Genomic DNA, 26,913 nt, shown 5'->3' on the forward strand with positions numbered 1-26,913 from the left:
TCCTTAACGCCGCTGCTCTGCTCTCCACAGTAAATAGAGAAGGGAGACTCTCTCTTCAAACGCTAGCTCGACAGCTGCCATCTAGCAAAGATACCGTCTGGCTCAACTTCCTCCCACATCCCTCCCACATGGATTTTTCTTGGACAGGTGCGAATGTGCACGCGTCAAAATAGGGGCGTTTGGGGCATTTTCGCTCGCGTCTATCGCGTTCGGTGTGAACACACCGTTAGAGCCGTGCTTAGAGAGTGCTTTGTAGTGAATCAGAAGAGTCGACTCCCATTGAGCGAGAGCCGTCTCCTCACTTAATTTCCTTTTGCTAGGATAACATCATTTATGGGCAGAAATTATGGGCAGAAATCTGTGCCATCAGAAACTGAATTTGAATAAGTTAAATTTGAATTTGAATTACTCGGATTGAATCTGAATTGTAACTTGAATGAAAGCTTTTGAAAACTGAATTTGAATTAGTCTAATTTGAAATTGAATTTATGGTTTGAAAATGAATTGATTTGCTTTGAAACTGCATTTTATCCTTTAAAAATTCAGCTCTCGAATAATTTCAGATTCACTTCTCACCATTCAGTTTCAGTTCTACAATTCAATTTCAGTTCCAAAATTCAGTTTTTGGGACTTACATCGGTTCGGTTCAAGCGCAGATTAATAGAACTACAGACTGATAGCGTTACTGACGGAATCTACAGCGTCTTGAGCTGAATTAAGACTTCAGAAGTCATTCGTCATGTCGAATGACCAGCGGATAAACTCTCAGGTTGGTAATAAATGTATTACATGTATAAGAACAAGCGTCATGTTAACAAATGATAGCCGTACAGTAACCTTTATGCTTATTGTAGCTGCTAGCTAAAAACGCTAATTTAGCGTAGTTTGCCCTGGATTCAGCTTTGACAAATATGATCGACTGTTTCTAGTAGAATTCCAAAGTTGTCATCTTGTACCCTGTCAGAGCCCTGTATGCTTGCAGAGACCCCTACAGTAGGGAAACATGCAAAACGGTGTCCAAACCTTTGTATTTGAGCTTTATTTATGTCTTACACAGCATCCCAACTCTTTAGCTAACTTAATAACTTTAGCTAAAGTGAATAGTTAGTCTAATTCATTAGTGCAGCATTACTGGATCACCTCTGTTTGAAGTGATATAATATGATATACAACTATCACTGACACAGCAAACTTTGTAAATAAACAAACAACACTTCTCATTCTCTAAACGTTTGGCCACAGCTGTAAATTACACTATCAGTGCTTGTTCACTCTTGACAATAACTACATTTCTAAATTCTCTTTGTGCATTTACAGGTAAACAATATCGAATATTTTATCTAAATGACTGCTTTGTCTTTGAAAAGGTGAAGAGCCTGAGGCCGGTGACACTCCAGTTCTACTCTAATTACATCCTTACGGTGGCTCACAGGACAAGGCGACATTCCTGTCCTGCCAGAAGAGAAGAGAAACTTCAGAGTCTTCATGAAGTTCAACCACACCTGTCATATGGAATATGACAGGGGTCTCAAACTCCAGTCCTCGAAGGCCGGTGTCATGCAACTTTTCCATGCCCTCGAGGACTGGAGTTTGAGACCCCTGCCGTATGGTGTTTATGCAGTTTTCTACCCCACAGTTACAGCATGTCTGACTGCCTGTTCAGCATATGCAAAAATATATGATGAGTTTAAGCATGTGATGACAAAGGCCTTCCATTATGGTGTTTGTCATCACATGTCACAGACATCTGGATGATCATTTGGAATAAACAAAAAAACAAAAACTTGTTACTTCATCTTTTATCTTTATTATTATTATTGTTCTTATTTTACATTTTTCATTGTTAGGCATTGGGTTTATTTGTAGTAGTCCTTTCCAGCTTCTCTCCCTCTTCCATATTACGGTGTCAGCTTGTCAGCATCTATTTGGGTTTGGGAGTGGACCGGATGTAAGTCCCAAAAAACTGAATTTTGGAACTGAAATTGAATTGTAGAACTGAAACTGAATGGTGAGAAGTGAATCTGAAATTATTCGAGAGCTGAATTTTTAAAGGATAAAATGCAGTTTCAAAGCAAATCAATTCATTTTCAAACCATAAATTCAATTTCAAATTAGACTAATTCAAATTCAGTTTTCAAAAGCTTTCATTCAAGTTACAATTCAGATTCAATCCGAGTAATTCAAATTCAAATTTAACTTATTCAAATTCAGTTTCTGATGGCACAGATTTCTGCCCATAAATATAAATATGCCTGACATGCGTAGACGAAGCAGCATCTGGCTGCAGTCTAAACACTTTTTTGTCTCGGTCTTGATCTCATCCCGACTTTGTCTTGGTCTCGATACCCTCTGGTCTTGGTATTGTCTTGGTCTTGGTTTAGGCGGTCTTGACTGCAAGTCTAATATATACACAGTGAAGCTGGAGGATGAAAGCTATTTTTGTTTTTGTTGTAAACGAACCAAACTTCAGTCAGGAGAACAACTGAGATAATCCACCCACAATACGAGGTTAGTCATTAATATACTGCTGCATGGGCTGGGCTGTAGTTAATGGCAAGGTTTTAAAAACTGAGCTTTAAAATGATTAGCGGTATAAAAACCAAGAGAGGCCGACGGTGATCACAAACTGTTTTAGGGGCTTGTTCAGATTAAATAGAACAAGATACAAAGCATTAAAACATGATAAACCACAAAAGCAGAGTAGTTTTGACCTGGAAGCAGGGTTCATACGTCATCACTTAAAGACTGGATGTCCCACCTTCTGTGAATGTTTTACTGCAGTTCAGTTGTTATTATGATCACTTGTCACATCTTGTTTATGACAGTTAAAATAAATAACATTCATATAAGAAATACAATTGTCTTGTGTGAACTGTATATGGTGTTAAATAGGCCTATACTACTGTACTTTAATGTCGGGTCATAAGGCTGGTACTGGTGTGTGTAAACATGTATGTGCATATATATATATATATATATATATATACTATATATATATATATATATATATATATATATATATATATATATATATATACCACTGGTTTATTGAGAGCATAAAATGGGCCATACACAGAACGTATAATCAGTAAGTAAGAAATTAAAACAAGCAAGTGCTAAATGTAATGTTTAAATGTTTAGGTAGAGGTGATTGTGGAGAAGATGGGCAGGCAGACATCGATCAGCACTAATGTTCATATTTATACAAATCCATTAAAGAGTCAATGAAATCAGAGAGTCATTTATTGTAGCTTAGGGCAGAGAAAAAGCTCAGTGATAGTTATTGGTCTATAAGGAGAAGGGATCTCATTCAGAATACAGAACAGACATTTAAACAGAGATAGAACATGAACATGATGTTCTCCTGGATACTGGCTCATTAACTCTGGAAGAGACGGCTTAAACAGGTCAACAGCAAGGGGGGAAAGATGGTTTTTCAGGATTCAAAACAATGCAGGATAAATTGGAAGAGAGGAGACACTCACATGATCACACATCGGATTAAAGAGAACAGTTTAAAACAGAAAAGCTCAGGAATCTGAAAATGAGTAAAAACCTCACAGAGATCAAACTTCAATTACATTAGTTTCTCCACACCAGTTGGTGGCGATAATGCACCTATTCGTTGTTTGTAAACTGCATGTAAAGAGGAACAGGAAGAGGCGGGCGAAGGAGAAGAAGAGCTGCAGCTGGATCACAAAGTTTCTCTCGGTTTGTGGGCTCATCTAAAGGTAAGCACCGAGCTAACTTTACTGTGAGTTCAGTTCATGTTGAGTTTAGCTCCTGAATGAGGTCTTCTGCTGCTCTCCTCGGTGTCTGTTCACAGTTTATTGTCAACACGTTGAGAGAAGAGTGAGAGAGTGTTTGGAGAAAACACCAACTAATCATTAGCTCAGCATGCTGGGAGAAGTTGAGCGTTTGCTGGCAGAAAGTTGGAGCAGAAAAGTCTTTTCATTGTCCCTGCAGCTGTTTTTCTGCCTGCACCAAACCTCTACAGCCTCATTTCTATTTAAGTGATAACAGGAAATCAGAGCGATCTGCTGCAGTATCAGGGTCACAATAAACTTTATTGTCCTGCTGCTGTGGATGAACAAATAATGAGTCTCTATAAATGTATTGTAATGTGAGTTTTTTTGTATCCTTGAATCAACAATACTGTCAGTTTGAGATGCTGTTTACAGACATGCGGGCTTCACGTGAGGAGAACTAAGGGCAAACTTTATATAACACCACTCCACATCTGTCTCTGCTTAAACAGCTGCAGCCGGGTTTGGATCCGGGCTGGGCCTGACTTTGATGCTACCGCTGCTGTTTATGATAGGCGGGCACAGAGGGGCGTGTACACGGTCATTGTTGCGTTTGTTGTGGGTTGTACAGAGCAACATAGAAGATCCGCTCACTGAATCCCGGCCTATCGGCTAATAGAGGCTGCTGGGTAAGTGACACTGACTCATACCAGCAGAGAGAGAGAGTAGAATCCGCCTCTGCTTCCAACGAGAAAAAACAGAGCAGGCTCGTCTATTGTTTTCTATGTTCCGCTACTTTCTATAGCCCGAGTTTTTGCTGCAATAAGTCAGCTCATCCTCCCTCTGTTAGCCACTAATCATATGCGACAACGATTTCAGGTGTTTCTGTGAGTTTTTATGTCTAATATCTTTACTTGTATCAGTAAATAGACTTTAGTGAACAAGGCTTATATATAAAATAAAGAAATCACCTGGTTTGCAAGTGCCTTTAAGGCTCTGTGTTATTACACCTACATTCTAATCAATCCAGTCCTTTTGGTCATTGAAGTATGTTTATAGAGCTGTGATGCTGTATTTTTGCTGCCCTCCACTTTAGATTATCAGAGATTTTTCATGTCAACGAGAATTCTTACAGATACATAAAGGATGTATAAGACTGACTGGTTGCTTCTTCTTGTAATAGGAATGTTCTGTCTGGCTTAGTCACAACAGGTCTGTTTGACATATTTGTGACAGATTTATAACAGTTTAAATTCCTGCAGTCGATTTTGGCAAATGCTGGAAATCCCATTTTTGGTAAACAGACTAAATTAAAAGTTCATCTGCATATTTTAAAGTAACATCTGTAGCTTTTCTGTAGATTCTTACCGTGTTAACAGTGGTGGCTGGAGTAGCTGCAAAGCTCACTTTTCTTCACATTCCAGTTTTTGATCAGGAGCTTTGATTAAAACCCCCTCCTGGTTTTTCCAACCAAAGATTTTCATGGTGATTACAGGAAGAGGCGCTGCCGCTTTGGGCACTATTGGAGTCACTTGAGGCATCATCGCAGCCCTGTGCATGTCATGCAGCTGCTCTTTAATGCATAATGGCAGCAGAATGGACAGCAGGTTTAGCAAATCATTCTATCATAGCTGTGCAATATTGTGGATGTCCAATTATGTTTGCAAAGGAGTTCACAGCTAAAAGGGCGTCAATGTGAGTGGGAATGGCCGTCTGTCTCTGTGTTAGCCCTGCGACAGGCTGGGGAGCTGTCCAGGGTGTACCACGTCTCTCACCACATCGTAGCTGGGATAGGCCGCCCCTGTGACAGAAGAAAATTGTATTTTTTAGTGAAATAATAAATGATAAACCAACATCTTTCTAGGTTCTGTCTTGTGCTTAATGTCTCTCTTGCTGAGCGTACTGGGAGTGAGCATGAGAGAGACGGAGGCTCTGCTCAGTCACGTCAGCTCAATGAAGGTCACTCTTACTCTGCTCCTGTTTCTCATCTTTGCAGCTGAGCGTGCTTTGAATCTGGATGCTGGTGCTGGCTGTGAAAGGACTCCCTGTCCAAGGCTTTAGACTGGTTTGGTGTCTGGTTCATTCAAAAACGTGTCTATCAACCGATAGACACGTTTTTTTATGATGGTGTCTTGAACATGATTCACTCAAAATTGTCTGATGAAAAATGAAATATTTCACAGTACTGGGCACCTGTGAAGTTTCTCCTGAAGTTACCTTATATCACAACTCTCAGGTCTCACACGAATTTCACTCTGTGTTGTCTGATGAACATGTGAGACACTCTGAGCTTTCAGTGGAGTCTAACACAGATCTGTTTTGTGTCCCAGCTGATCAGCAGGAGGAGAGTCTGATGGAGCAGCAGAGGAACATTTTCAGCTGTTTGGACTCAGCTCAGCCGCTACAGAGGAAATGATGAGCTCAACAGTGATGGTGAGGAAAATATTCTAGTTACTGAAACTGTGTGCACTTCATCAGCTGCTGGGTTAATAAAGAAAGCAGTCAGCAGCAGCTTTAGCCTGTTTTTGTCCTGTGCTCCTTCAGAATCTACATTCACACTCAGAAATCACTGAAGACAAGATTTAAAAAAAATGAAAGTATCAAATTTATCTGCATACTGCAACAAAATTCATATCGAAACCACATTTTTTTTAAATACAATAAATCATTTTTCCAATGAACGGTACAGCTTTCTTCTACAGCCGTCTTTGTTTTTCTCTGTCTTATCTTCTGTTCTAAAGATAAAATAAGATAAGTCTTTGCTGTCACTGTTACCAGAAGAATGAAAAACAGTTTGGCATCTCTTCGTTGGCAGCTTATAGGTTTTTACATTCAGATTCTTCTGATAAGAGAATAAGATAAATAAAGATAAAACAGGCTCAGACTTTAAACACTTTAAACACACAAAAGTTGAGTCTGTTCATCTGGTCGGGCATTTTCACTGGGAGAAATTTTTCGTCACTCATCCAAGTTACTTATTCAGTCTGAAAACACTACGTCAAGATCAACAGAATCAACTTCATGGGATTTTCATACTTGGGTGATTGAGCATGCATCAGGACACATCTCAAACAGCCAATCATAAGAAAGTTGACTTAAAGGGGGATGAGAAGAAAAAATTCAAGACGTAATATGTGTGAATAGAAATCTATGAGAGAGCGTTATGATGCCAAAGAGGCCCAAACAGCCAGACCAGGAAACAGTTATGACGTCACGCTGACACGTTTGTACATTTAAAATCAGAAAGCCGCAATAATGATAATAATAAACAGCAATAATAATAATGCTGGTTGCTACTGTAATAAATACAGTTATACAGTATAAATAGAGGTAGCACTTTAGTTGGTTGTATTATACTGTAATAAATACTGTTTATAAATGTATATAAATACAGTGCAAGTGAGTGGTAATAGCACATGTAACCTTCAATCAGGGTGGAGGTAGTGCATATTTGACAGCCTGTGGGGGGGGAAACGTGAGTGTCCAGGGTATGAGGGGTCCTTGATGATGATACTGGCTTTCTGCTGCAGTCTGCCTGTATAAATGTCTCTGAGGGGAGTTAATGACATGCCAAGTGCCCGCTCTGCCGCCCTCACAATCTGCTGCAAGTTCCCCTTGTCCTCCACAGTACAGCAGTTGAACCAGAGTTTACAGCAGTAAGTCAGAAGGCTCTCGATGGTGCAGCGGTAGAACTTAATTAGCAGTCTTTCAGGTATTTGGGCTTGACACAGCTTACTGAGGAAGTACAGCATTTGTTGTGCTTTTCCTACCTGGTGGGAAATGTTTGAGGACCAGGTAACATATGTTGAGATGTGGACTCTGAGAAACTTAAAGCTTTCTAACCTTTCTACCTCCTCTTCATCAATGTAGAGCACAGGTGTTGAACTCCAGGCCTCGAGGGCCGGTGTCCTGCAGGTTTTACATGTGTCCTTGATCCAACACAGCTGATTTTAAATGGCTAAATTACCCCTCAACATTTCGTGCAGTTCTCCAGAAGCCTGGTAATTAACTAATCATTTGATTCAGGTGTGTTGACCCAGGGCGAGATCTAAAACCTGCAGGACACCGGCCCTCGAGGTCTGGAGTTCGACACCCCTGATGTAGAGGGTGGAGTGCTCAGATCGCTTTGTTCTTCTGGAGTTGATTTCCATTTCCTTGGTCTTGGCTGTGTTCAGATGCAGGTTGTTGTTGTCATACCATTACTTCAGATGCTGAACCTCCTCTCCGTAGGCTGATTCATTGTTGTTCTCGATCAGTCCTATGATGGTGGTGTCGTCAGCAAATTTTATAATGGTGTGAATTGGAGAACAGTCATGGGTCAAAAGTGAGTATAAGAGGGGACTGACAACACACCCCTGTGGGACGCCCATGTTCAGAGTGAGGGTGGAGGAGGTGTGCTCTCCCATCCTGATGTTCTGCGGTCTATCACTCAGGAAGTCCAATATCCAGCTGCAGAGCGAGCTGCTGAGTCCTAAGTTGCTTAGTTTATTAACCAGTTTGTGGGGTTGAACTGTATTGAAGGCAGAGCTGAAGTCCACAAACAGCATTCTCAAATAGGTGTTACTGTCTAGGTGTGTGAGGGTTGTGTGAAGAGCTGTTATTATGGTGTCCTCTGTCGACCTGTATGCAAACTGGTATGGATCGAGGTCTGCAGGGATGTGTTAGAAAAATATTAACTAATTTCTAAATTTAAATCTCTGTAGTTTCTCAAAACATTTGGTGATTATGGGTGTTAAAGCAACTGGACAGTAGTCATTCAAGCAGCTCACTGTGTTCTTCTTGGGCACTGGAATGATGGTGGCTGACTTAAAGCAGGATGGTACTACAGACCGTAGCAGTGAGAGGTGGAAGATGGTGGTGAAAACCTCTGCTAGTTGGTCTGCACATGCTTTAAGCACTCTACCGGCTACACTGTCAGGACCAGCTGCTTTCCTTGCGTTGACTCTGCACAGTGTGGCTCTGACCTGATGCTGCTCCAGCTGGATGGGGGTGTTGTCCCTCTCTGAAACAGCAGGATAGGTGTTGGTGTCACTGTTGTTGGTCAAAGTGGACAAAGAACTGGTTTAGGGTGTCAGGTAAGGTGATGATGAATAGTGGAATTGTAAAGCGCTTTGAGGGCCCCGAAAAGCGCTATATAAATGTAATCCATTCTTCTTCTTTCTTCTTCTTCTTCTTCTTCTTCTTCTTCTTCTTCTTCTTCTTCTTCTTCTTCTTATTCTTCTTCTTATTATTATTATTGTTATTGTTGTTATGTCCGGGGAATTTGTTTGTGTGCAACTGCCTTTGTAGCCAGAGAGTGTCTTGATCCCCTGACAAGCTTCTGGAGTTGTTTGTGTTAAAGTGTTCCTCGATGCGCTGTTTGTATTTGCGCTTGGCTTGTTTAATGCCCTTTAGCAGAGATTACTTCTTTGTAGACTTGTTGGTTTCCTGGTTTGAAGGCGCTGTCACGTGTTCTTAGTAGAGCTCGCACCTCACTGTTGAGCCATGGCTTCTTTGTTGTTGTTAACTCTCACTACAGAATAGGGATGGGTAACGTTTAGGTTTTATCCGATACCGGTGCCAAACCGGTACTTTTGAAACAGTGCTCGAACCGGTGCTTAAGGAATGGAAAACACAAAATTTGTCCTAAAGCTTCTCATGTTTAGCTGTTTTGGGGGTTTTTTTGTAAAAAGATAACAATGTTAGCCTCTTCTGCAGCTATAGGGCATATATGGTATCACTCTATCAAACAAGAAGACAGCCGCATGTAACTACGACGGTGTTTGCTATGTGCATTATTTTAATAACGTGGTTAGCCTACTCAACGTAAATTACACACGAACAACATGAAGCCACTCACCCAGAGAAGAACGGCTGCTGCTGCCATCATCATCCTCATCATTTCTGCTGCGCTGGCAGGGCTAGGGGCCAGGACTCTAGTCTTCGGGTTCTTGGGGGATGTTGCTAACTCCGGGTCCGATAACAGGCACCACACCCGCAGTAGATGTGCTCGGTGTGAGGTCTCGCAGCAAGCTATCAAACACGGCGCATTTCTCGGCTTTTAAAAAAACGCTATGCGTCGCCAGGTGTTTCATCAGATTTGAGGTGTTACCTCCTTTGACAGTATCACAGTATCAGCTTAAAGCACTTGTTGCAGGCTGCTGAGTTTGCATCTTTTGCTGTGAAGTACAGCCAGACTTTTGACCGCTTTGCCTTGGGCACTTTTAATCTGTAGCTCTGCTCTAAAAGAACGTACGTACCTGGCCCCGCCTACTATCCTCGGAAACGTAAAATGATTGGCTAGAATTCAAAGTGTATGACATCTCAAGAAAAATAAAGCACCGAAATGTGCGCTGCTTTTCGGTCTGGTTACTATCGTTTATGTCAGAACCGGTGCCATAATGGCACCGGATACTGGTACCCATCCCTACTACAGAAGTTGATATATGAGAGTATAGCAGCTGTGTGGCCCTCCAAATTTGTTCCTTCTGCAAATATACTCCAAAACGTGTTGTAAAGACAGTCCTGTTGGCCTGTGGTGGCTTCCACGGTCCACACTCATACTGTTTTTACAGATGGTCTTTGTCTTTGGATTAGAAGTTTATAAGGGACAGAGAGAGATGGTCAAAGAGTCAGTAGCTCATCCATCTTGTTGTTTAGTGATCGTGAGTTGGTGAGGAAGAGACCCGGAATAGCAGTTCAGTGTGGGTTAGCACCTAGCTTAGCTCTCAGCCCCGCTCTCTTCCCTCTCTTCTGTTTCCTATGCCTCCGTTGCCTACGCCACTTCAGCTGTTGTATGGTGAAGTTGGAGTCCACGTTCCTTCGGATCTCAGGGGGGATTGAGTCCCAGTCATTGTCAGTGAAAGTGTGCTGGTTTTGTTGATTTAGAACCGTGAGCAGTTCAGCTTTACTGCACTGCACATGTGCCCCCCGCTAATCGGAGGAGAAGTGAAATAAAGATACACAAAATAAAAAGAAAGCCGCTAAGTTGTGGAGAGTGCTGGGCCACTGCGAACGCTCGTGCAGCTGCGAACGCTGCCATAACATCGCGGTTATAAGCATTTCATATTTACATAGGACATTTACTACCACCTTTATTAGATATCATTGTTTTACAAATTGTTTCCAGTTCTTGCTAGTTCGAAATGCTCTACCAGTAGCTGTTCAAGCTATTAACTCCTGTGGTTAAATCCGGTTTAAAGCCCAGCTTTACCTCCGTGTGTGCAAATCGGTAATTTCCACCCACAGTCTGTTCTTCCTGTTATACTGAGTGTAACTAGTGAGTGCTGCAGTGATGTTCAGTTGAGTCATTCATCTATATTTAGGTGGCACATCACCAGCTGCTTGCATCTCCTCCTTCGCAGTCTGTTTGTTTGCTGCACTGTATTTTTGCCATAAGTGGTGAAAGAAGTTTGTTGTTTCTGCCTTTGGCAGGAACAGCTGTCTTGCATATTTTGCAAAGCACTGTGCTTTGTTGGCGTTGCTAAATCATGTTCTCATCACGTTCTCACTAAATGCAATGTAAATGTAAATGCACTAAGTTACTATGGCAATGATATGACTTTTTTATATCACATAATAATTTACACCAATATTATAGTGGACATTATGATATGGGGCAAGCCGTTCTCTGACTCCACTGTCTTGGACTGCATTAGATGTCCTTGTGATGTCGGTCCTTAGGTTGAGAAACTTAATAGACGGACACCTTTTATGGCACTGTGTTGGCTTCTGGTAGTACTGTGAGGAACTTTGGATTCATTCTTGACTGGGATATGAGCTTAAACTTGCACATGAAACAGTCAGGTTGGTCTAATGAACTTGGCAAATGTGAAATTTGAGGGAAAGGTCTTATCTCTTTTTAACAAATGTTACCACACTAAAATGGTCGAACTACAACAGAAAACATGGAAAACTTTAGACCTGGTAAACATTTATTATCATTGTAGCATTAATACACATTAAATAAATGTAAACTATTAAAATATAGGTTGTTTTAAAAGCACATCTTACAAGGTGTTTGGTGACTGGCATGCTCCAATCTCATGTTTAAAACTAGTATTAACGGAGGAAGTTTAAAGTTTATGTTTGACTGCATTTCACTCACTGCCTCTGTTTGTATCTCTGTCACTGCAGGACCAACATGGAGCGAGAAGTCAGCGCTCTCAGGAGGCCGACAAACCTCACAGAAGAAAGAAAGAGAAAAAATACAGCTGTGATGAGTGTGGGATGACTTTTACTCGGAAGTATTTCCTAGAAAGACATGAAGTCATCCACACAGGAGAGAGACCGTTCAGATGTGACTTGTGTGGGAAGTCTTTTACCCAGCCTGGAAACTTAAAAGCACACCAGGTCATTCACAGTGGAGTTAAAGCGTACAGCTGTGATGAATGTGGAAAGGGTTTCACCCGGAAAGAAGGCTTGGTAAAGCATAAGCTCATCCACAGAGGAGTTAAACCTTACAGCTGTGATCAGTGTGGCAGAGCTTTTACGCAAAGCAGCAGCTTAAGGAAACATCAAGTTTCCCACTCTGGAATTAAGGCATACAGCTGTGACATCTGTGAAAAAACTTTCAGCCACATAGAAAATCGAAATAAACACCAGAGGATTCACACTGGACAGGATGTATACTGCTGTGATCAGTGCGGCAAACTGTTTGTAAGATACAAACAACTACAAATCCACAGATTTACCCACACTGAGGAGAGACCTTATAAATGTGACCTTTGTGAGAAGACTTTTAAAGCGCCGAGTTCTGTAAAAGTCCACCAACAGATTCACACCAGACAGAAACTCTACAAGTGCAGTTACTGTGAGGTATGTATTATAATGTTTTTCTTGTAATTTTAACCTTTTTGGATCAAGGCTCCTCATTAAAGTGTTGGCATGTGAGCAATTAGTTTAATTTCAGTTATGACTTTCAACTTGAGTTTGTTATACTTTTGTAATGCCAAAAGTTTATACTACAGTGCAAAAGTGTAATGTCTGCCCTTGTGTCTTTATAGTTTGCTTCAAAGAAAACTTTCTTGTAGGTTGTTGTTTTTTTTTGTTTTTTTTTGTTTGCCTTGAGCAATAGCTCTCCAGCTTTCTGAAGGTCTGAAGTGTTTCTTTGGACACTAGCTGTCTGGCTGCTTTTACACTCGGTTACAGTCTGGTCACTGTACCCTGACCACTGTTACTGGATTTGTTTTTATTATTATCATCATAATTATTATTATTTCATTATTATTATTTAGCCAGCTGTGCCAGAGTGAACCGAGCCGCAGGCCCAGAGGCCGCAGGCCCGAGGGCCCCCCACGCCCCAGAAGAAGCCTGACCGAGCAACAGGCGCCAGGCCCCGCCAAGTAGCCACCGGGAGTGAGCTGGTACATACCTGAGCGCCCAGCCCTAGACATCAAGAACCACCAACGCACCGACCCCTGAGGGCATCAGTCACCGGCAGGGAGTGTGGTGAGGGGAGATAGCCCTCCAAAGTATGGAGGGCCTGGAAGTTCCCTATAAAGCTACATTACACTGACCTCTAGATTACAGAGTCATCAGAAGGGCACCTAACTCAATGGATGAACCAGTGTCGTTCATTATCGTTTCTTTAGTTGTATCTGTGAAACATACCAACAATATCAGAAATATAAAACACACACAGATGTTTCTATAGAAGCAGAGTTTCACAGTTTGCTGATCTGGAGCACTCAAGTGTGTGTTCTGATCTTAGAGAAACAACTGTCGGCAGTAAGGTCAGACTGTGCAAAGTGCAGAGAAACCGCATGTGGGATTGAAAAAGATTTGGTTTCATGTGATTATCTTCTATTATTAAGACTTAAAAAAGGGATTAAATAAAAATGTAGACTCACCCCATGCACTGATACTTTGATGGGTTAACTTTAACTTTTTTCAGATATAATAAAATGTCATTGGACGTTGGCAGAGATACTCTTTATTATACACGTAGACATTGAGGGCTAGCAGGAGGGGCTATACGCTTACCTGCTGCTCTGGCAGGTAGCTCCATGCCCTCCTGGGTTTTAAATGCACCTTAGAACACACATCCATCAACACTACATATGAGCGGGTGGAGGGAGGTTTGGAGTCTTCCTACACCCCCGTTCTCTGCAGCCTGCTGGAGCGGGGGGGCTAGGAGGAGGAGTTGGCCGTCCGACTGGGGTCTGGAATGTGGGGCCTCCCTGCTGCTGCGGAGTCGGGGCGGTCTGCTTCTCCCCACCGCAGGGAAAAGGGTAACACCACCTGGGTCTGGGCGCAGCAAGGGTACCTAGACCCGGTTCTTAGAGTACGCTTGGGGAGTGTGATTGTGTGTACAGTGTCTCTTTATGTCTGTCTCCACGTTGGGTGAGTGTTGAGTAATTGCATATGAGAGCATGAGGGTGGGAATAGATGTTTGTATCTGTGTGTGCCTGTATGTCTGTGTCTATATGTCAGGTCGGGTATCAGACGCCACCTCTCTGTGGACATCTCAGGCCCTCCAAGGTTTGGAGGCCTATCTCCCCCCACCACTCCCCCTGCCAGTGGCAGACGCCCTCAGACATCGGTGCGTTGGTGGTTCTTTGTGTCCGGGGTGGGCGCCCAGGTACCCACCGCTCACTCCTTGGCGGCTGCTTATCGGGGCCTGGAGCCTGGGGCTCGCTCGGGCCACTTGGGGTGGGGTGCCTCGGCCTCTCAGCCCGGGCTCGGTCACTCAGGCACAGCTGGCTGCCGGCGGAGCTCACGGGCACGTCACTGCAACCCCCTGGCTTCTGCTCGCGGCTGCTGAGTGACCCCTCATCTGGGACTCTCCTCAGCTCTTTCTGGGATAGTGGCTGCCCCTCTGTTGGTCTTCCTTGGTCTCTTGTGTTCTGGGGCCTCTGGACGCCTGGAGTTTTGATCTCCTCCATACCTGCTTCATGCCCTGGAGGACGGGCAGTGGCCCCCACACCCTCTAGCAGATCATTACATGAAGGAACCTTTTAAAACAAGCGCGTTCATGCTCACAGGTGTACGCACGGGTGATCACACACACAAACTACACCCTTTTTGGCTCTTACCTCAAAGCACACTGTGCGCTGTCGATCTCACGTGCTGCACAATAATGTTTAATATTTAGTATTTACTGTCATATTCCCATAGATCATTGTGATCTTGTTTATTACTCTCGTTTTCTTCTGCTTGCTTTCTTTTTTCTTTCCCAACAGGTGATCCAGGTGATCGATATATGTATTTTTTGTCTGCTTATTCTGTTGGTTTTTGTTTTTTGCCCTTTTTCCCCGTCCCTCTTCTCAGCTGGTTTTCTTTCCCTCTTTCTTTCTCCCCTTTCTTTCCACCAGGCAAGTCTGTCCCGTATTCAGCAAGTGAAAATAAAATAAACAATAAAAGGTGAATCAAATGGACCATTACGGCAAGGCTGGGATGGTCCATTTGGTAAAGTAAATCCATTGGGCATCTTTCTTCGCCTTTAGACAATAATTCTGATGGCAAAAGAACCAAACGGGACAGGTTTAAAAAGAAAGAAAAAAAAAAAAAAAAAAGATACTCTTTATTTCAAGCGACGTTCAGGATAAAATGTTGAAGGAATTCCCTGACTTACACTGTCTTTGTGTCTTTGTTTAGAAGCAGAGCGACACAGATGGATCCAGATCTCAACCCTGCCGTCACTGTGGTGGTGGGAAACCGTTTCGTTGTGACCTTTGTGGAAAAACTTTCAACTGGCAAACAAACCTAATGATGCACCATCGTCGACATACTGGACACAAATTGCACTATTGCGAAGAATGTGGGAAAGGCTTCCCCACACCAGATAAACTAAAACGCCATGAACTCATCCACAGTGGGGTTAAAGAGCACCTCTGTGATCAGTGTGGGTCATCCTTCACCACTGCAGATCAGCTTAAAGTGCATGAACGTGTCCACACAGGAGAGAAACCATACAAGTGCAGACACTGTGACAAAAGGTTTTCACGGTCAGATAAACGTAACCGTCATGAACATACGCATGCCAACAAGAACTGCAGCAGGAATCCCAGTTTGTAGTCCAAACATAGTCCATTCTGGAAATAAACTGTTGCACCAGAAAGTTGATTCTGTTCATCTGGATGCAGCGTTTTCAGTAGGAGGAGCGTTTCATCACTCATCCGTCATGTCCTCTTCAGTGTAGGATGACTGCAGTTTTCCACAGTCTTAAAAAAAAGCAGTTGCGTAATGACTCGAATTGGCACCAGGACCTGACAGTAAGCTGTGGAAACAGTTTCATGATCATTAATATGCAAATTATTATGACAGATGTTCAGTCTGTAGCAGCTGACTGGTGAACTGGCATTTATTTGCAGCACAGTTAGAGCGGTTAGCTGGTTCCAGTTTGACTTTGGGACCGCAACTTTGGCCTTAACATAAACTTTGGCTGTGAAGGGCAGTTTGAAACAGAAGGAGAACTTCCTGTATTTAGTGTTCTTGTTGGAGGTGTTCTTTGGAACTTAATGTTTACCCTCTTGTGTGTTTCACCTTACAACAGGGATAAGGAACGCCAGGTCTTGAGAGCCGGTGTCCTGCAGGTTTTAGATCTCACCCTGGGTCAACACACCTGAATCAAATGATTAGTTCATTACCAGGCCTCTGGAGAACTTCAAGACATGTTGAGGAGCTAATTTAGCCATTTAAATCAGCTGTGATGGATCAAGGACACATCTAAAACCTGCAGGCTCTCGAGGCCTGGCGTTCCCTACCCCTGCCATACAAGCCTTCATCAGGGAGCGAACTTATGACCACACCATCAGAATAAAGGTTTTTATAATTAAGACATTTTTAAATGTCTAGTTTGAGCTACTTTGGTTTCTACAACCTTGAAGTCATCATGTCATTTTTGAGAACAAATACATTGAGCCATGGTTACACTTGCTGTATTTCAATGTAAAGAGTGAGGAAAAAGTGAGAAATGGAAACATGTTTACATTTAGAGTGACTGTTTATCAGAGGAGGACACCTGGCTGTTCTCCACTCAGCTCATTAGAAGCTCTGACATTAAATTTGACAAATAAATAAGGTAATAGAGTTCAAAGATGATGTGTTTAAGATGTCAAAAGGATTCATTTTCATTAAAAAAATACAAAGAATGTCTGTGTTAATGTTTTAACTGACCACATGGCTGTACCACATAGCCAGGCTTTCCCATCCCACTCAGCGTTATCTGCCATTTGATTATCGGTGGTTAATAAAGTCAATCACTGAGCACGCTCAAAGGTGAGGCATGTAACTCTTCTTCTGCGCAAACTTTTTCAGGTGAGGACTGTTTATTCGAGTCAGAGACATGATCAGAGGAATGTTTAACAGACTATAAAAATAGAGGGAGAGATCCTACTGCTACTTACCGTAGTTTTCAGGTCATAAGCCGCTACTTTTTTCCCACACTGTGAACACTGCGGCTTATACTGACGTGTGGCTAATGCATTTTTTTTTTCATGCGGCCAAAAACATTTTGCCTGGTAACAGTAGACCAATAAAATTGATAAGTAGTATATATACGGTATATATTTTTACCGGTTGTTAAGAGACGTTGTAATGTTGTTTGTGCACTGTTCCATAAAAAAACCCATAAGCAATGTAATTTGTGTGTTACCGATACGTACGTATACTTAAAGGTAACCGTGTTACAGGCGCCTCTGGCGCCGGTGCCCACCTCTCAATTTTAAATCCATGTAGACATTGAGGGTTCTCGGGAGGGGCCGTGCTAACACCTGCTGCTCTCTGGCAGCAGCACCATGCCCTCCCTTGTTTTAAATGCACTTTAGAACAACACGCAGCAACACTACACATGAGCGGGAGGAGGAGGTATGGGGTCTTCACACACCCCGTTCTCTACTAGCCATCGGGCGGGGGCTGGGAGGAGGTGTTGGCTGTCTGATTGGCCTCCCCTGCTGCTGCGGAGCCTGGGGCGGTCTGCTTGCCTCCACCCCGGGGAAAGGGTCACATCTCTTGGGTCTGGTGCCGTTTCCCCTCTGGGGGCGAGGGTACCTGGACCCAGGGCATAGAGTATGTTTGGGGAGTATGATTGTGTGTACATGTCTATGTATGTCTATCCCTACGTTGGGTGAGTGCTGAGTGTTTGTATATGTGTGCATGAGGGTGGGAAAGCATGTTTATGTCTGTGTGTGCCTGTTTGTCTGTGTCTATATGTCAGGTCGGGTCTTAGACTCCACCTCCTGGTACTCCCAGGCCCTCCAAGTGTGGAGGCCTATCTCCCCTCACCACACTCCCTGCTGGTGGCTGATGCCCTCAGGGGTTGGTGCATTGGTGGTTCTTGGTGTCCGGGCTGGGCGCCAGGTATGCACCGCTCACTCCCCGTGGCTACTTGGCGGGGCCCGATGCCTGTCGCCGGTCAGGCCTCTTCCGGGCAAGGGGCCCTCGGCCTCCGGCCTCGGGCCTGCAACTCGGTTCACTCTGGCACAGCTGGCTGCCGGCAGAGCCGGCGGGCACGCCGGTGCAGCCCCTCTGGCTTCTGCTCCGTGGCTACTGGGTGACCCCTCGTCTGGGGATCTCCTCAGCCCTTCCCAGGAAGGTGGCACGGATGCCCCTCCGGTGGTGCTCCTTGGGCTCTCGCACTCTGGGTCCTCTGGATGTCTGGAGCCTGGATCTCCTCCATGCCTGCTTCATGCCCTGGGGACGGGGCTATGGGCCTCCACACCCTCTAGCAGACCGTTACATGGGAAAACCTTTTGTATACAAGTGCGTTGATCCACACAGGTGTGCACACGGGTGTTCACTGTTCGTGAGACATAAACTACACCTTTCTTAGCTGCTACTTCAAAGCACATTGTGCGCTGTCTGTCCTGCGTGCTGCACAACAACTTTCAATATTTAGTATTTACTGCTGTTCGCACTCAGCTAGATTAACGTGATGGTGTTGTGTTTAGTATGTTGCTTTGTTTTTGTTTGGTTTTTTTTGCTTGTCTTCTCTTCTTTTCTCTCAACAGGTGATCCAGGAGATTTTTTTTTTTCTTTCTCTTTGTCTTTATAAGTGCCCTTTCTCACTGTCCCTTTTCCCTTCTGTTTTTCTTTTCCTTCCTCTCTTTCTTTCTCCCTTTCCTATCCCCCAGTCATGTCTGTCCCATCTGTAACAACTGAAAATAAAATAAATAATAACAACAAAGTTTGATCAAATGGACCAATACGGCAATGCCATGATGATCCATTTGGCAAAATAAATCCATTTGGTATCCTTGTTGGTCTTCAGACAACAATTCTGACGGCTTAAGAACCAAATGGGACAGACAAAAAAAAAAAAAAAAAGAGACGTTGTAATGTTGTTTGTGCACTGTTCCATAAAAAAACCCATAAGCAATGTAATTTGTGTGTTACCGATACGTACGTATACTTAAAGGTAACCGTGTTACAGGCGCTGTTCAAGGAAAATAAGTATTTGCAGTATGTATTTTTGTATGTTACCATAACGTTTATGTTACCATGTTTAGGTTACCTTACGGATTAAATTAAACGTTAAAAATCCTCATGTGTAATATTTCTAAATAAACGCATACGGCTTAAAATCCTGTGCGGCCTGTACAAGTACAAAATTGATTTTCTTTCTAAAATTAGAGCATGCGGCTTTTAATCTGGTGCGCTCTGTAGTCCGGGAATTACGGTACTTTTATAATGTAACTGTTGAAAACGTGTCACAGGGAAATTTCTCAGAGTAGTCAAATATCCAGCCAAGATTTACTGATGGCTACCAAAAACATCTGGTCGAGGTGCAACTTGCTATCAGATATTAAATCAAATACTAGTGGCGGTATATGTATATATCTGAGCCCGTATGCATACTTTTGAATCTGTGTCAATTAGAGAAAATACAAAATGCATGGATTCTTGTTTGTTCATTAAAGATATCTGCTGTACAATCATTCCATTCTGGAAAAAGAACAGTTCAAAGAAGTCATGAGTCCAAAACTACCATGAAACTCGTGCTCATGATGAGTGGATGTAAACCTCTGATCACAACTGTGAATACAGAATCAGCTTCTCACAGGAACAACCAGAGTGCTCATTAGGAGTATATTTTCATGTTGTCTGGCTGCTCAATATGATGAAGTAAACTGGCTGCAGCTGTTTAAGCAGAGACAGATGTGGAGTGGTGTTATATAAAGTTTGCCCTTAGTTCTCCTCACGTGAAACCCGCATGTCTGTAAACAGCATCTCAAACTGACAGTATTGTTGATTCAAGGATACAAAAAAACTCACATTACAATACATTTATAGAGACTCATTATTTGTTCATCCACAGCAGCAGGACAATAAAGTTTATTGTGACCCTGATACTGCAGCAGATCGCTCTGATTTCCTGTTATCACTTAAATAGAAATGAGGCTGTAGAGGTTTGGTGCAGGCAGAAAAACAGCTGCAGGGACAATGAAAAGACTTTTCTGCTCCAACTTTCTGCCAGCAAACGCTCAACTTCTCCCAGCATGCTGAGCTAATGATTAGTTGGTGTTTTTCTCCAAACACTCTCTCACTCTTCTCTCAACGTGTTCACAATAAACTGTGAACAGACACCGAGAAGAGCAGCAGAAGACCTCATTCAGGAGCTAAACTCAACATGAACTGAACTCACAGTAAAGTTAGCTCGGTGCTTACCTTTAGATGAGCCCACAAACCGAGAGAAACTCCGTGATGAAGCTGGAACTCTTTCCAAACACAGGAAACAGATCAGGGAGCAGAGACCCACGTGGTTCATGGTAGACACATCCCAGTTGTTCCTGGGAGGAAGCAAAGATGTCAAAGCGAGTTGATAATTCAATTCAGTTCAATGTTATTTACACAGCGCCAAATCACAACAACAGTTGCCTCAAGGTGCTTTATATTGTAAGGTAAACCCTACAATAACACAGGAGTTAGGAAATGAAAAGTCAGTGCTCAGAGAGTCAGACTGATTAAAGCTGCTGTGTGAAAAATACAAAGTTCTGAAGATGGACTACAGAGTACATCCCAGGTACTCAATAAAGTTTGAATGACACTCTTGTGCTATGCTCTGCTGCATGCAAAAAAAATCCCAAGTTTAAACAGTTTATATCCGGGACGTAAGAACTCTGCAGAGATATTTCCTACCTGTACAGGTAGATCAGCACTGTTGATCCTCTCTCCTGTCCTGCATCGTGGCTGATGTGCACGGGACAGACTGGGTTCTCCAAAAGTCCACCGTGTTGTTGCCCAATGTGTTGTTGCAGTGTTGATTCATACAGGTCATATAAGAGTGGAGAACCACTGGGTGAGCTGTCACCTCATCAATGAGGCTGTCATTTGAACAGAACGGCTATGAAGTGAGATTAAATGTTTGTGAGTAGCTGCTCATTCTGCAATGCAGGAACAGAACTAAACTGAAATACAGTGAACATTAAACTTACTTTCATTATTTAAATATAGTTTTTTTTAATGGGCATTTACGTTTAGAAAAAAAATATTATTAGTGTAATAATAAAGTTGCTCTGTGTGTGCCCTATACATGAGACGAAACTGTAATACCCCTGAAAGGATTTGTGTCTCCAGCTGGAATCAAACGTTCCACTCGTGCAAAACACTGCTTACTGAAGAGTGTCAGAGCAGACAGAGGCACATTCATGGGTTTAAGGTGTTTATTGTCATTCCAGCACATGCATGTACATTGAGTGAGCTCTGCACTCAACTTCCAGATAGAGGCAACAATATAAACACAAACATATTTACAGTATAAGAAGAAGCATGTTTACAGTGTGGTAAAAGGAAGAACAGAAGGTGTGTGTGTCTGCTGTGGCGGGGACGCTGCTGCCAACAACGCTCTGGGAAGCCTTCACCGCCCTCAGCGGAGCCCTCTTCTCTGCCACAGAGCACTTAATAACAATAACAATAATAACAATAACAATACAGAGGAAATATCCTTAGTTTTAGTATTAGTTAGTTTGGTGAACATGAGGCATTCATGGGTGTCTTCACTGAGACAACGCAACAGAAATAGAATAAAGTACAGACAGTAGTGTCTGGATGCATGCTCAATCATTGAGTATATTCTGTTCTTCTGGACATACCGTTTTCATCCGAAATTTAATTTAAGATTCAGGATTCAGAGCTACCTCATCAGATCCAAGTGTGACATCCGCTGACACTCTTTACAGAAGATTCCACCTGAACTCTGTGGAGCCTGATCTCAAGGTTTTTAAGTCTGACCCTGAAACCAGAAAAGGATCTTTCTGTCTCTTCAGATTCATTGCGATCCACTGATTTCAGTTCTGCAAGATCATGCTGATAAACCATGTAGTTCTCTTCCTCGTGTGCACGTTCGTGAATGTTACGATTACTTGAATGTGAGAAGCTTTTGTTACAGTGGCTGCATTTGTATGGTTTCTCCCCTGTGTGGATGCGTTTATGCACTTTAAGGTCACCTGTAGTGATGAAGGATGACCCACACTGGTCACAGATGTGCTTTCTGACACCATTGTGGAAGAGTTCATGTTGCTTTAATGCACTTGGAGTGGGGAAGCCTTTCCCACACTGTTTGCAGTAGTTCAGTCTTTGTCCAGTGTGTCTACGTTGATGCCATATCAGGCCTTTTTTCTTCTTGTAAGCTTTTCCACAAAGGTCACAACAAAACGGTTTCACAGCACCACAGTGACAACAGGGCTGAGAATTGGATCCATCTGTGTCGCTCTGCCTCTAAACAAAGACACAAAGACAGTGTAAGTCAGGGAATCCCCTCAACATTTGTATCCTGAACGTCGCCTAAAATGAAAAGCATCTCTGTCCCACAACACTAATTTATTACTATAGTACCTGTACATAATGCTGCAATAATACCACAACACTACAACAGTACCACCGTACCGTACTACCACCAAATATCACTGCAACACAGTACTAATGTAATTTACAGTCCTGCCACGCCAGTGCTTCAATACTACCACCAAAATACTTCAAGTCCAATCAGTTACTACAATAGTATAATACTAATAATCCAACAATACTAATGAGTATCAAGCTAATACAACTGCAATATTACACTAACACTAACATATTAGTCCAAACAAATACTTTAACAGTTCTGATATTACACTGCAAATCAAACAATCATACAATCCTATCATCAGTGCTTTATCTAAAACAGTGGTTCCCAAACTTTTTTTGCCAGGCCCCCCTTTTTTACAAGAAAAATGTTCGCGCCCCCCCCGCACAAACACATCCTCCAAACACACACACCCATATTTTCTTTACAAACTCCATTGCGGTTTATTTCACACCTCAAACATTTAGTAAACAATTAAGCAAATACAAGTAAACGGCAATAAATTACAGGTAGTAATAAAATATACTACTAACTCTTTTATGCTACGTCCACACCTACACGGGTATTTTTGAAAACTCAGCTGTTTCTATGCGTTTGGGCCTTTCGTCAACACGTAAACGGCGTTGCGATTCACCGAAAACGGAGATTATTTAAAACTCCTTTTTTGCGTTTATGTGTGGACGAGGATTACAGAGTTCGTCACGCAACGTCAAAGGTATGTGCCTCTTTTCACGGAACAAATTACGGCAGGATCAGCCTGATATTATTTGTATCCCGCTGTAACTTTACTGTATAAAGAGCTAACATCTCCAAAATGTCAGGAGTAGTTAGTTATTACAAGAAGTGTTTGTGAACTAAAAATCAAGAATGTGGGATACTGTTTGTCTGTGATTTGGAGAGCCCAGCGCTGCTCCCGACGCAGGGAAACTAATTTTGCAGGGGAGACCTACCTTGGCACTTGTGCAGGTGAAGCCAAAGGGAAGATATGCTTCACCATATTTTCCTGTCTTTGGCTTGGAAGGAAGTTGGTTTGGAAACATATTTGGCGATGCTTCATCTCCTGCTTTGCGTTTGTGTGGGAGCCCTGTCAAAAACCTGTCCACAGTGTCCAAGCGCTCTTTTTTTTTTTCTTTTTTTTCATACCACGCCCCCCCGCAATGACTCTGCGCCCCCCCTAGGGGGCGGGCCCCAGTGCTGCATTTACATGCATTACGTAATACAGTTTACTGAGCGGTCGGTCCAAACAACCAGCCTAAAATGACGAGATTAAAAAAAACCAAAAAACTTACGTCACAGTAACTGCACTTGTACAGTCTCTTTCTGGTGTGACTCTTCTGGTGCACTTTCAGGGAATTTGGAGCTTTATAAGCCTTATCACACAGCTCACATTTATAAGGTCTCTCCTCAGTGTGGGTAAGTTTGTGGATTTGTAAGTTGCTGTATGTAACAAAGCGTTTGCCACACAGATCACAGCAGCACACATCCTGCCCGGTGTGAATGCGCAGATGTTTATTTCGGCTCCCCAGATGACTAAACGTTTTTCCACAAACGTCACAGCTGTATAGCTTTATTCCAGAGTGGGTAATTTGATGAATCCATAAATTTTTCCTGCAAGTAAAAGCTCTGCCACACTGATCACAGCTGTATGGTTTAACTCCGCTGTGGATGAGCTTGTGATTTTCCAAGCCTTCTTTGCGGGTGAAACACTTCCCACACTGATCACAGCTGAATGGTTTAGCTCCGGTGTGGAAGACTTCGTGTCGTTTTAGGCTCTTCATCTCAGTGAAAGACTTTCCACACAAGTCACACCTGAATGGTTTCACTCCACTGTGGATGACTTTGTGATTTTTTAAATGTCCAGCTTGAGTATAAGACTTTCCACACAAGTCACACTTGAATGGTTTGAATCTATTGTGGATGACTTGATGACTTTTTAAATGTCCAGATCGAGTATAAGACCTTCCACACACGTCGCACCTGTATGGTTTAATGCTGTGGATGAATTTATGCATGCTCAAGCTGCTTTTCTGGGTGAAACTCTTCCCACACTGATCGCAGCTGTATGGTTTAATGTCACTGTGGAAGACAAGGTGTCTTTTTAGGCTACTAATGTGTGTGAAAGACTTCCCACACTCATCACAGCTGTATTTTTTCTCTCCCTTTCTTCTGTGAGGTTTGTCGGCCTCCTGAGAGCGCTGACTTCCCGCTCCATGTTGGTCCTGCAGTGACAGAGATACAAAATGAGGTAATGAGTGAAACGCAATTATGGAACATCCATCCATCCGCCAATTATCAACTACAGGGTTGTAGTGGAGAATTAAGGGGTATATTGTGGAAACGTCACTGATCTACTGCAGGACTAACACATACAAACAGACAACCTTTCATGCTGACAGCCAGTTAAAGGTCACTGATTCAACCTAAGCTAAACTTCAAACTCCTTCTAATAATAGAGCCTTGTACATCTGACGCTGAAACAAGAATGTACATCTGGCAGCAATGCTAATTACAAAAAGGGTAATGAGTACCCACTGTCGTCACCACTCTGTACCAGACTTATTAGTCACTTAATCTAATCTGTTTAATATAAGTCTCATCCTTTTTTAACACTATCAGAATGAGATCACAGATACAAGCAGCAGAAATGAGCTTTCTCCAAAAGGTGGATGTGAGTTCAGTGATTCAGGAGCGGTTCAGAGTAGAGCCGCGACTCCTCCACATTGAACGGTGTTCCAGCTGGGCACGTCTGGGAGGAGGCCACCTACTGGCCGACCTGGGAAAGGTTCAGTTTTTGACTGGATAAGCTGGAGGAGTATTAATCGTTTTGTTATTTTAGATTTTAATTTTTATCAAAGCAGTCGTCATAAACTTTGAAACCAGGTGCATCATTCATAACGCACGGCACAATGCAACGCTCTTTTCAGTCTCAGTTTATTCATTTTTTGGATATTAGTTTGTCGTGTTTTAGTGATACGTGAACATCTTTGGCAGTAACGTGTTTTCACACCATATTTAATATTGGTTTGTCCTTGTCTGTCTGGAGTATAATGTGCAATAGTGATAATGAATGATGTGAGGTGCGGCACAGTTAAACTGCTGGATTTATTGTTGAAGAATGTGATCAATGGCTTGTTATTAGCTTTGACTTTAAATTTTTTTGTATTTAACTTAATATCTAAATGTTTCTTAGTTTTAGATTAGTCAGTCTAATATTTTTTCCTCATTTAGTCGACTAAGAGGTGACTCTACTGGACCGTCCCTACTAATAAGGGATGGGAATTTCAGGGAAAAATATTGCTCTCTTCTAACTGGGAACTATTCTAATATTCTTCAATCATCCTCCACCTGAACTTTTCTCAAATGACAATGCATAGTTGTGGCAGACTTGTGACACTCTAGCTTTCCTCACTGGAGTCTACATTGGACCACTTTTCTGTTTTGTTTTAATTTACTTTTTAAGGACATGGCATTCAGATGTTGCACAAAATGCTGAAGACCACAATAAAACTACAAGAATGTCTGGGTCCTTGGAAGCAAAATATGAAGAAATGAGGCTTGAGACTTACGCACAGTACTGTGATATACTGAGATATTTTTCTCACGTTTTGTGTTGAGCTCATTGTTTCCTCTGTAGTGACTGAGCTGAGTCCAAACGGCTGAAAATGTTCCTCTGCTGCTCCGTCAGACTCTCCTCCTCCTGCTGGGACACAAAACAGAACTTTAAGGATTAGGACACCATTTTGATCCCTGACAAAAACAAGCAGAGAAAATAAAAATAATCTTCTAAATAGAAAACATTAAAAAGAGTGATTTGTTCCAGCAGCTGCAGGATGGTTTCTACAGGCTGAAGAACAACAGTCACTGCAGGAATCAACATCTGCACATTGATTTTCTGTTAGAGGAACAAAGTGAATGCAGACACACACAGAGACAGACTCTCTCCCAACCCTCAGAACAACAGCTGTCCAGCTTTGTCACAAAGTTACTCCATTTTGATCCCACCCTCATCATCACTGGACTCAAATAGGAAGAAGCATTTACATCTAAATGCTATTTTTTCATTACAGCTCATTAGAATACCACCTTCTCCTCTAAGTTCGCCATCAAACTACTCTATACTGACCAGCAACTGGATGCTTCACTTTCTGACTAACAGACCCCAAAGTGCAAGGCTGGGGAACAAACATCCTCCACCTTCACCCTGAGCACAGGTGTGCCTCCATTTTTAAAACTATTGTACTCCATCAAGGTTACAGAGGGAAAAAGGGCACAAAAATGTGTTTCTGTATCACTGTTATGTATTTTATTTTGTCTCGTCTCTCCTGCTGCTTGTGCTCGGTTGCCGTGTTGTGCCAAAAAAAATGATCGTCTGCCAAAACCTGATTTCCGGTATTTGCCAAAAGG

At 42.6% G+C, this 26,913-nt stretch overlaps 2 protein-coding genes across 3 annotated transcripts; one reads left to right on the top strand and one right to left on the bottom strand.

The window, feature by feature from the left end:
• The first annotated feature begins 3,661 nt into the window (after positions 1–3,661).
• Positions 3,662–16,819, top strand: LOC116323496 (zinc finger protein 708-like). Of its 2 annotated transcripts, none has more exons than XR_005614247.1 (4): positions 3,662–3,731; positions 6,077–6,179; positions 11,862–12,542; positions 12,962–13,785. XR_005614247.1 is itself a non-coding variant. In XM_031743841.2 (4 exons), the coding sequence occupies exons 2-4, from the start codon at positions 6,159–6,161 to the stop codon at positions 15,741–15,743; spliced, it is 1,122 nt and encodes a 373-aa protein (XP_031599701.2). In that variant the 5' UTR covers positions 3,662–3,731; positions 6,077–6,158; the 3' UTR covers positions 15,744–16,819. The 2 variants fall into 2 exon arrangements, 1 of the variants encoding a protein (XP_031599701.2); XM_031743841.2 differs by lacking the exon at positions 12,962–13,785 and adding an exon at positions 15,324–16,819.
• Positions 16,820–21,319: 4,500 nt separating this feature from the next.
• Positions 21,320–26,131, bottom strand: LOC120441803 (zinc finger protein OZF-like). The gene is made up of 3 exons (XM_039617228.1): positions 26,112–26,131; positions 23,799–24,728; positions 21,320–22,382 (listed from the first exon to the last, which is right to left on the bottom strand). The coding sequence occupies exons 1-3, from the start codon at positions 26,127–26,129 to the stop codon at positions 21,807–21,809; spliced, it is 1,524 nt and encodes a 507-aa protein (XP_039473162.1). The 5' UTR covers positions 26,130–26,131; the 3' UTR covers positions 21,320–21,806.
• Between the last annotated feature and the right edge of the window lie 782 nt (positions 26,132–26,913).

The sequence above is a fragment of the Oreochromis aureus genome, linkage group 9 (assembly GCF_013358895.1).
Source record: "Oreochromis aureus strain Israel breed Guangdong linkage group 9, ZZ_aureus, whole genome shotgun sequence".
Taxonomy (NCBI): Eukaryota; Metazoa; Chordata; class Actinopteri; order Cichliformes; family Cichlidae; genus Oreochromis; species Oreochromis aureus.

Bases quoted from the DNA above. Each gene is read 5' to 3' on its own strand.
- LOC120441803 (XM_039617228.1), bottom strand. The intron at 22,383-23,798 runs GTAAGTTTTTTG...GTCTTTGTTTAG, and splicing joins ACAAGTGCAGTTACTGTGAC to AGGCAGAGCGACACAGATGG.
- LOC116323496 (XM_031743841.2), top strand. From the start codon at position 6,159: ATGATGAGCTCAACAGTGATG. The intron at 6,180-11,861 runs GTGAGGAAAATA...CTGTCACTGCAG, and splicing joins TGATGAGCTCAACAGTGATG to GACCAACATGGAGCGAGAAG. The intron at 12,543-15,323 runs GTATGTATTATA...GTCTTTGTTTAG, and splicing joins ACAAGTGCAGTTACTGTGAG to AAGCAGAGCGACACAGATGG.